General features: G+C 45.4%; 1 protein-coding gene across 9 annotated transcripts in view; it reads right to left on the reverse strand.

The window, feature by feature from the left end:
• Window positions 1-6,930, reverse strand: part of RGS22 (regulator of G protein signaling 22) — a 145,673-nt gene extending 138,743 nt beyond the window's left edge. For 2 of the 9 annotated variants that reach the window (XM_089336386.1, XM_089336385.1), the window contains exons 1-2: window positions 6,321-6,927; window positions 5,561-5,589 (exon numbers count right to left, since the gene is read on the reverse strand). Coding sequence is in view for 3 of the 9 variants with exons in the window: in XM_089336390.1 (XP_089192516.1) it covers window positions 4,528-4,680 (153 nt within the window). In the remaining 6 variants the exon portion in view is untranslated. Of the gene's footprint in view, window positions 1-4,527; window positions 4,776-5,560; window positions 5,590-6,017; window positions 6,275-6,320 lie in introns of those variants that run through there. The other 7 variants (XM_089336387.1, XM_051844670.3, XM_051844668.3 and 4 more) reach the window with 5 other exon arrangements.
• Between the last annotated feature and the right edge of the window lie 4,033 nt (window positions 6,931-10,963).

A 10,963-nucleotide genomic window follows, 5' to 3' on the forward strand; every position in this document is an offset into this window, starting at 1 on the left:
TAAAAGATGCAAGAAATCCAAAGAAAGCCTTATAAAGGAGAAGGAGGAAATAAGATAAATATACACACACACAAAAAAAAACCACGGTCCATGAACGATTATAATACATGCCATAAGAAAATTACAATGTAAACCGTTTCCTCCAAAGGAGGAAAAGATGTGATCTGGTAGGAAGAACCAGAAGAGACTCAAGTGGAGAAAACAGCATTTGAAGCACATTTCAAATCCCTTCAAAGTCTACACTGAGAAACATCACTAGGAGAAGCAGCGACTCAGAAGACAAGCAGAAACGCATGAACAGAGAAGAAACGCTGGAAAGCAAAACGTAGGACAGTGGTCGTCTCTAGGGAGTGGTAGCAAGCATGAACCACGAAGGGCTTCAGGAAGCTTCTAGGATCATGGAAATGTTCTATGTATTGGTGGCAGTTTGGACTATACAGTATATACACATATGTCAAAGTTCACCACATGATGTCCTGAAATTTTTTTTGTTTTGGTGTATAAATTTTGCATCAACATAAAAAAATAAACTAATATCAAAACTGGTTCATGATACTCATGGTGAAGTGATTAGGAGTGAAGTGTATCAGTCTTGATAATTTACTTTGAAATGCATTAAAAAACAGAAGATGAGTTGATGGATAGACAGTAGGATAGAGAGAAGACATAAATGCGAAAAAGCAATGTAGCAACATAACTGAAATCTTGGGAGTGAGTCTATTGGTGTTCACTATATTCAACTCTTAACTTTCTCATGTTTAAAAATGTTCACAATAAAATGTATAGGAGGTGTACTTATGTATAAGGAAACAAGACCAAGTTTCTTGGCTCCTTATCAACAGCTTTCTTAGCCTCCTGTGTCCCAGTGGAAACATCCCAAATCACTATCATCGCCCCCAGAGGAAATTCTTGGGTATCTGAACATCTTCTAAGCCGCAGGATTAAAGGCCAGAAACCTGAGCCCCCTGATTCAGCTCCTGTCCGTAAGACACCAACCTTCATCTCTCCCACCCTTCTGAAGGGTGCAGTTTGGCTCCTGCCCATCTGTTGGGCCTCATTTTAAACTACCATGCTCCAGTCACAGCAAGTTTTTTTTTACAAATCCACACCGTTGCACATTCTGATGATTTGCCTGAAAAAAATTTTTTTCTCCTTCATCTATCCTTTTTCATCTTCAAAAATCTAGAACAGTGTTTCTCTAGAAAAAATCCTATCACTTCATACTATAACTGTGTCTATATGTCTCATATACTTCCAGAAGAAAAGACTGCTTCTTGGGGCTGGCACTGTAGTGTAGTAGGCTAAGCCTCTGCCTTTGGCACCAGCATCCCAAATGGCCACCTCTTCCAATCCAGCTCTCTGCTAAGGCCTAGGAAAGAAGTAGAAAATGGCCCAAGTGTTTGGGACCCTGCACCCACGTGGGAGACCCGGAAGAAGCTCCTGGCTTCTGGCTTCGGATCAGCTCAGCTCTGGCCATGGCCACTGTGTCCACTTGGGGAGTGAACCAAGTGATGGAAGACCTTTCTCTCTGTCTCTCCCTCTCTCTGTCTGTAACTCTACCTCTCAAATAAATGAATAAAATCTTAAAAAAAAAAAAAAGCAATGAGAAATGCCAAAAATGAATAACTAAAGAGAAGCATTCCTTTTATCTATACTATTTGAATTATTTATAAGAATAAATCTACTCTGGCTGGCGCGGGCACACTGGGTTCTAGTCCCGGTCCGGGCGCCGGATTCTGTCCCGGTCGCTACTCTTCCAGTCCAGCTCTCTGCTGTGGCCTGGGAGTGCAGTGGAGGATGGCCAAGGTCCTTGGGCCCTGCACCCGCATGGGAGACCAGGAGGAAGCACCTGGCTCCTGGCTTCGGATCAGCGTGGTGCGCCAGCTGCAGCGTGCCGGCCACAGTGGCCATTGGGAGGTGAACCAACGGAAAAGGAAGACCTTTCTCTCTGTCTCTCTCACTATCCACTCTGCCTGTCAAAAAAAAAAAAAAAAAAGAATAAATGTACTCATACATACATTGCTTATTTGCTTATGTAATTAAAAATATACAGACCTAAAGGAGCTAATAAGAAAACTGAATATATTGAATTTTTGTATATATTTCCTCTAAGAAAATTATCAAAGATACCATAGGAGAAAAACACCAGAAGACAGGGGCTTAAGACACATGAAATACACATCAAAGGAAATTTTGCAGAAAAATAAATGAAATAACACTAAGTATGAAATTATCAACAAATATATATTAATAAAATGGCATATCCCGGACACTGTGATCCACAATGCAGGAAATAGTAAGGTGTGCTGAGCCACAGGGCTAGCCCTACAGAGCTCCCAATTTTGTTAAGAAATGAAATTTTCCACATAAAAAGTTAAAATATATACAAAGTAGTGTGTCCCCGACAAACATTTGATTGTAAGTGAGCTATTTTATGCTTTGAAGGTGAAGACTTCATGTTAAGGTGGAAGCATTTTTCAAGTGTCCATAATAGCACTGTACTTTTAGATCCACAGATTGAGAAAACACAATATGAACAAAGTCACTATGAACACAGAAGCACAACAATAACAGCAAAGCACTATTTAAATAAAACTGAAGTTCATTTCTCTCGTGTGATCATCAGCAGTACAGGCTTAGCGCTGTGGCTTCCCACATCTCCCAGATCAGCACAGGACCCTTTCCTGTGTGACTATCTTTCTCAAATACCACTTCTACTTCATGATCCAATTGACCGCTACAGCTCCAGCATCACATCCTTATTCCAGCCAGCAGAAAAGAACCAAAAGGATGCCTTCTCTCTCTCCATACTTATCCGTGCAACAGTCAGAATAACCCAGCTTCTAACTATGGCTCAACATAGTTACTAGCTATGTGATGGGAGGGTCTGTTATTTGGTCTCTATAAACCTCAGCTTTCCAGAAGTACGACAGAACACTTCAACTTGCATCCTATTGGCCAGAATCTGGTTACATGACTAGCTGCAAGAGACATTAGAGGGGTCGGCGCCGTAGCACACTTGGTTAATCCTCCACCTGCGGCGCCAGCATCCCATATGGGCGCCGGGTTCTAGTCCCGGTTGCTCCTCTTCCAGTCCAGCTCTCTGCTGTGGCCTGGGAGGGCAGTGGAGGATGGCCCAAGTGCTTGGGCCCTGCACCCCATGGGAGACCAGGAAGAAGCTCCTGGCTTCGGATCGGCGCAACTCCGATGAATTGGGCACTGAAGACTGTGCAAGACTCTGAAGTAGGTGAGGAAAGGCAACTGAGACAAAACTCACCAGCAAAAGCAGGAAGGCAAACAGGGCAGTTTGGCCGGAATGGAAGGCATGTGGAAGTACTTTTATAAACCAAAAACAGGACGAATGCCATCTTTATCAGAGAAGAACGTACTGGGAGGTATGGTTAAAGAGGACTGAAAAGTTAGAGACAAGGTTTTGAATGCTGACGTGTGGTGTGGAGTCTGACATTCTGGCTCTGCTGGTTACTAACGCGTAGCCTCAGGCCCAGTTAGCTAACCTCCGTAAACTTCCTTTCTCAACTGTGAAATACAGGTAATAATCATGACTTAATAGGGTAGTTTTGAGGTTAAATACCAGCATGTAGCCAGCAGTCAATAAATACTAGCTCATAATAAAAGTTCTGAGCAATCAAGGAACAGGGTCATTTTTAGGGTTAACAGCAAAACTGGGCCAGGGCAGGAGTAATGGCACACAGGAAAAAAAAAATCTACAGGTACGTAGAACAAAGCAATAGCAAGTAATCCAGTACAGCTGATGCACAGGAGTTTGCATTTTATGCTTTAGAAAAGGAAAAATTGGAGTTGGCAGAGGAATTACTGGAGGAGGTGATATCAGTTAGGACTACCGCCAGAGTCCAGCCCAGGGATGCAGGGCCTGAAATAAGACAGTAGCTGGGAGGATGCAGGAAAGGATCTGGCTATGAAAGGAACCCGGTAAATGATTTCAGGTGGACGGGAGGCAAATAAAAGAAAGGCTCTGGTTCGGGCGACTGAGCTGCCAGTGGTACCATCAACCAGAAACAGAAAGAAACAAAACAGGTGGTGGTGGTTGGGGGAGGGGGGGATGAGTTCAGGTGAGACTGCTGAGTGAGTCAGAGACATCCAGATGATGTCCAATAACCCAGAGCTGGTATCAAAAACAGGTGTGTTGACCCGGCGCTCCCAAGAAACAGGGGCGGCGGAAGCTACAAGAGCAGACGAGGAGCTTTCCCCAGACAAAACCTGTTGACCAGAATCTTGACGAAGTCAATACTTTCATGGGAAAAAGGGAAAAACAGCCAGAAAGGGGGGAAACACGCAGGAGGGGTGGGAGAACTGGGAGATAATAGTGTCAAAGGAGGAGGAGTGGCTAATAGAGTCTTCAAGCTATTAAGAGTTGGTGCATGGGGCCAAATGCCTGGGACGGTTAGCAAACTCCTCAAATATGCAGCAGCGTGTTGCTGAGTGCTCATCACACAGCTCGTGCCAGAACTGTATGGGAAAGGATTAGCTGGCTCCAGAAACGCTCACCTCCTGCTGGAAGGAAGGGCAGTTCAGGGAGGCCTGCAGCAGCTTAAGGAAATTTCCCGATAAACAGAGTTCTGCCAACAGGGTCAGCGGACCGGGGAGAATTTCAAATACGCCCTCCGTACCTCTACCGTGTGTGTGTGCCTGCGCGTGCATGCGTGCGTGTGTGTGTGTGTGTGTGTGTGGTGTGTACCTCTCTCAGCAGTGGACCAAAGGTCTGAAAAGGTAAAAGCAGAAGTCGCTGGCGAAATACTCTCTCTCTCCCTCTCTCCCTCTCTCCCTCTCTCCCTCACTCCCCTCTCCCCCTCTCCCCCTCTCCCCCTCTCCCCCTCTCCCTCTCTCCCTCTCTCCCCCTCTCCCCCTCTCCCTCTGTTGAACTAAAAGCCAAAAGTAAATACAATGATTGGCCAACAAGAGAAATAAGTGCTGGGGGACGTAAGTAAAGAGTTCTTGGAATAGGACTCCGACCTTAAAGCAGGAATTAGGCTCTGCTTCTTCCTATCAGTCTGCGTTGGGCATTTGCTTAATATGTCATGGGAACTACACTAGAACATACAGCACATGTTGAAATGACTACGCATGCATCTGGCAAAGTACTTAATATCGCTCACCATCTCCAGAAGCGTGAGCTAAGCACAATATTTAGCACATTTTAAGTGGAATTATAAATTGACCACTCATTACCAACCAAGGCGATCTCCTAATGTTTACCGCGACCAGGGACTGCACCGGCACAGCCCAGTAAAACCATGGCGATAAAACCGGCCTCTCACAGAGACGTTACAGAGCTTGAGAGAAATTACATGAGGTCATTTCTGCGAAAGAACCTTAACCATGACCAGCATCCACCCTACAAATCAACTGGCCCTTCTTGAACATGGACCTGTTAAAGAACAAAAAAGGTCTTGTGTACACATTGTCACCATGGTCACCAACCCACAGCTAGCACTGTACTCCTCCAGCAAAAAAAAAAGAAAAAAAAAAATGAGCAAAGAAAAAAAAAGTATCCGGTCTAAGTCATCTAAGTCATACTTACAAATTTTTCTTCTGTAATGGCTGGTGGCTCTGAAACGAGATAAAATATCACATTATCTCACTCAAGTCTGGCTTCCAATTAGCACACGTGAAATCATTTGAGACAGCACCTAGCCCTCTTCGTTCTCTGCACATGGGTGGGATTTTAAGTGGGAATTCAAGATGGAAGAGAGGAAAGGGCTCTGGAACCCAGCTTGGTCACTCAGTTCTCGTGACCCTGGAGTACCCTCAATACAGAAAGGTGGCCATTATTCCCGCTGCAAAAGGGAGTCCGGAGGGAGCCGAAATTCCTGAGAAACAACGACAAGGCAGTGACGCCCGTTTTTCGAATGTTGGGGAGCGGAGACGCCGGGGGCCAGGAGTTCAAGTCCTGAGGCGCCCGTGGGCCTGCGTCCCAGCCCGGCAGCAGCCGGCGGGAGCCGCCGCCGCGCTCCGCAGCTCCCGGGCCGCCCACCTACCCGCGTCGAGCCGCCTCTCGGGCATGGCCGCCGCCGCCGCCGCCCGTCAGGGCCGCAACCCCGCGCGCCCAACGCCCGTCCGGGCCCGTCTCCGCCCCGGAGCCGACACGGAGGCCGGAGCCTCGCGTGGCCCCCGCCTCTCCCGAGTTGCTATGGAGCTGAGACAATGCGGGCGCCTGAGGCCAAGGCCAAGGCCGGGCCGGGCGGTCACGCGCCTTCCCAGGGCCCCTGGCCCCCCTGGGCCGAGGCTGCGGGCACCGCCGCCGCCGCCTCCAGTCCCCAGTCCTCCCGCTCCGCCCTGACCTCAGGAGGGGCGCCCTGTAGAGCCCGCCGCCTGTTAAACCCTGAAGGAACCAGAGCTCGGCGGTGGCCACCGTGCGTGCCTGCCCTCGCCATGCTGGGGAAACGCCACGTCCCCTAGCGAGGAAAGAACCGGCCAGCGCCTGGGAGAGGCTGGGAGAGGCTGGGAGAGGCTGGGAGGCCCGAGCGCCGATCTTGAAGAAGCGGGAGCGAGGAGAGAAGTGCCAGCCGGGCTCGTCCACACAGCTCTTGATCTAGTTCAGTGGCAACGATGGCCATGTGAAAAGTGAAAACTGTGGGTTTTAGGAACCAGAGCTTCCCCCCACACTGTCGTTCCAGTCGGTTAAGACGGCTGCGATGTCAAGATATCTAAGCTTTAAAAATGGTTCCAGGAGTCTGTTGAAGAGGAGATGATAAATTGATAAACTAATGTGTGAAAAGGTTTGATGGAAGAGTTTTCAGTTTAAAAAAAAATGGAATTTGAAGACCACAGTCATTCTGATCAGAAAAAAAAAATGAACATGAATGGCAAATGGGAAATCAAATTTCTAGCCCACTCCTCTCCCCCGAGCCTAAAAACCCCAGTCTTGGTTGAGCCCTTCCAATGCAAAAGTCCAAAAGGACTCGGCATCTCCTCCATTCCTCATCTGCAGACCTCACCTTCTGGTGGAAGTCTGGTGTTCTCTAAGGGACACCTCCATCTACCAAGTGACTCAAGCCAGAATCCTGCAAGATTTCCCTCTGAAGCTTCTCCCCCAAACTCCATATTCAGTCAAGCACTAGGTCCTGCCAATTCTGTGTTCAACTATTTCTAGAATCTGCAATGTTCTCTCCACCAGCAGAGAGAGCCTTAGTAACAGGCTCCTACCTGCACTGTTGTAAAACCTTCTTAACTGGCGTTCTCAAATCACTTCTCCATGTTGAAAGCAGGATCTAGCTAAATGGGAATCTGAGCTATTTACAAAATTTCAGTGAGTCCAAATTCGCTCCCTGTATGGGGAACACTCCAAGGCTGGCCAAAGGCCCACAGGTACATGAATGATTAAAGGAGCAAGGAATATGGCAACAGGTGCGAGAAGCCTAACACCTGTCTAGGTATGTTTATTGCTGTTTCAGTATTGCATAGGCAAGACCAAAAACAAAATAAACCACTCCGTGGGCCCAAGCCAGAGGGCTGAGTGCAGTTATGGAAGGGCGGTAGAAGACAATCAAGAGGTAAAGAAAGGTGGAGGCGTTTGTAGGGCCTGCTAAGGGCACTGGCTTTCACTGGGAGTGAAATGTGCGCTGGAGGAGAGTGTGAACAGAGAAGTGACTTCGTGAGAAGGACGAGTAGGCATGGAAGCAGACAGGAGCTGATGATGGCTCGCACTAGCCAGCACAGGTTTGACAAGGGCTCTGAGTCTGCCTGGATTCTTCAGGTGGAGCCAAGGGGGTTTCCTGACCAACTGTGAATACAGAAATGAAGCAAAGTAGTTGAGACTGACTCCTGGGTTTTAGGCCTGCTTAGCCAGAAGGCTGGGGCTGCTATCCATGGATTTGGAGGGAAAGCGGTTAAGGGACCTGTTATCTAGCCATCCCAATGGGGATTTTGACCATGCAGTTGACATAGGAACCTGAAATTTGGCAGATACACATTTGAGTACCATCACATAAGTGGTCTTGTCAGGCATTTGCTTGGGTTTTTCCTCCACCTCAGAGAAGCCCTTCTGGTCTGTATCAGGCTAAATGTTCCCATTCTTAAAGATTCAGTTTTGGTGTCTTCTCCAATATCCCTTCCCATAATTCCTTTCATTGGCCTCTCCTCTTGTCCCTGTATACTTGGTATGAACCCATATCTGAAAACCATATTCATGTTAAAATCACTGGTTCAAAGAGGTGTACCCTGTTCACCCAGTACTGCCCACCAGCCAGTAAACAGCTGGGAGTCAAGGGAGCTGTATCTTCTTTTTACCACCCTCCTCTCCAACACACCCACTACTGACGGAGTACCCACCACTCAGTAGGTAGCTGTTGAAGTGAACTGGCGTTGCGGTCCACTGCAATCATTCTGCATTATGCTCATAGGATTTTTTAACCTCTCGTTTAGATCGCCTTGCCGATAAGAAATCAGTAATTTGTTTGAACATTAATCGTAGTTAACACTTGTTACCTGTTCACTGTTGGCTTCTAATAAAAGCCCAAAGAGATTGATATTATTCAATTTGTAACTTAGGAAACTGAGACTTAAAGAGGTGAGAAAATTTGCTCAGTACACACAAGTTCAAAGTCTGGAAGCCACGAGTTGACCTGGGTTCATCTGATTCCAAAGCCTTTGCTCTTGGACCAGGATATCATGTGGTAGTTTTCTCCAAAAAGCAACCTCACAAAATTTAAAAACAGAAAGTTAGCAAGACAGTAACTCGAGCTCGAAGGCCTAGGCTATAAACTGTTCCAACGTTTGGTCATGTTTTTCGGTCACAACTTTATTGAGGTAGAATCCAAACATCATACAATTTCACCCACTTAAAGTGCACAACCCAAGGTTTCTTAACATGTTCAGAGTTGTGCAGCTGTCACTATCATCACGCTTAGAGCATTTTCATTCCTCAGAGAAGCCCCAAACCCGTTAGGTCATCATTCCCATTTCTTAAGCAACCCCTTATCTGTTCCTAAGCAACCACTCATCTACCTATTGCCTAGTTTGGACATTTCTTCTGAATGGAATCACACCACGTGTGTTTGGCTTCTTTCACTTAGCATCATGTTTTTATGGTTTATCTGTGTTATGACACATTTAAGTATTCCACTGTTCGGTATTCCACTGTCATGGTTACACCATATTTTGTCATATTTTGTCTATTTATCAATGGACATTTGAGTTTCCATTTTTTGGATGTTATAATACTTTTATGAGCATTTGTGTACAAGTTTTTGTGTTCATGTATGTTTTCATTTCTCTTAGGTATTGTTATGCTTTGAACAGGGTTTGTTTTCCTGAATTCTTGTAGAGCTTTAAATCCCAAAGTCTTATATGTTAATGGTTAATGGGTTGATGTTAATGGTTGATGGATTGGGGTGGAGTCTTGATCCAAACATGTTATCTGGAAGTAGAACTTTTGGGAAGTAATTGGGTTAGATTAAGTTGCTATGGAGGGGGCCAGTGCTGTGGCACAGTAGATTAATTCTCCACCTGTGGTGCTGGCATCCCATATGGGTGCTAGTTCTAGTCCCAGCTGCTCCTCTTCCGATCCAGCTCTCTGCTTCAGATCGGCCCACCTCTGTCCATTACAGCCATTTGGGAGTGAACCAGCAGATGGAAGACTTTTCTCTCTGTCTCTCCCTCTCATTGTCTGTAACTCTACTTCTCAAATAAATAAATAAAATCTTTAAAAATAAAAAAAGGTGCTATGGTGGTGCCCCATGACCAGATCATGATGGCATTATCAAGTGAGACACATGGACATGGAGGACAATCATGCTTCCTGTCTCCCAGTGTTTCCGAACTCTCCGAGCGATTATTCCTCTACCATCTCCACCCTCACCAGACGCCTAACACAATGAGGCCGCCCAATCTTGGACTGTGAACCTCCAGAACTGTGAGCTGAAGTAAACCATTATTTCTTCCTACGTAGTTCCTCTCAGGTATTTTAGCTAAAGTAATGAAAACGTAACTAATGCAGGTATCCACATAGGAGTAGAATTGCTGGGTCTAATGGGAACTCCATGTTTACCCTTTTTGAGAAACAGATTGTTTTCCAAATCAGCTGCACTGCTTTACCTTCCCAGCAGCAGTGAACCAGGGCTCTGACTTCCCCACATGCTGGCCAGCACTTACCATCTGACTTTTATCATCTGACTTTTTCATTATAGCTATTCCTTGGGGGTAAGAAGTAGTGTCTCTTTGTGGTTTGGATTTGAACTCCCTGATGATTAGATTCTGTTTACTTTTATCAATTATATTTGGTTTCTGCCTGCTCCCATGATAAAACCTAGGCAGTTTTCCCAAAAACTTTTTCCACAACCCATCTCTATCATTGTTGAAATTAAAATACAAAGATACTTTTAAAATCTCATGGAAAAATCAACTTATAGAATAAGTTCATTTTGGTGCAAAACATTTTTGAAATCCATCTGTACAAATAATCTTTAAAAAATTAATGAAGAATGAATACTATGAAAAACTCTTGCATGGATTTCAAAATTTTTGTCACCAAAAGAACTTTACTACTTAATTCGTATAATATCTTTTAATACATTTTCCACAAACTTTTCAGAGTATCCTCATAGTTTACAACCAAAGGATTTAATGGGAAACACCCACATAAATAGAATTAAGTGTCTGTTTATTCTTTTCTCATTAGGGACACATAGCAAATTTGAAGGGTTTTTTTGGGATGACTTTACCAAATGACTTTTTTAGACACTTAGAATTCAGCTTAGGGAGGCCTGCAGAGCATCTGAAACAGTCTCCCCAGAAAAAAAAAAAAGCTGAAGATTTGATATAATGAGAAGCCAGTGTAATTGTGGGATAATACAGAATTGACATCATGTTAAGCTGCTACACATAGACAAAAACCACATGGTTCCAAATGTGAGCCCCACACCAAAACATCAAGAAAGGACTGACCTCATGAACTGCAAGGATTAATTGGCATTAGGGCTATGTA

This window comes from Oryctolagus cuniculus, chromosome 6 (genome assembly GCF_051225735.1).
Source record: "Oryctolagus cuniculus isolate XC-2025 breed Fujian yellow rabbit chromosome 6, ASM5122573v1, whole genome shotgun sequence".
Classification (NCBI taxonomy): domain Eukaryota; kingdom Metazoa; phylum Chordata; class Mammalia; order Lagomorpha; family Leporidae; genus Oryctolagus; species Oryctolagus cuniculus.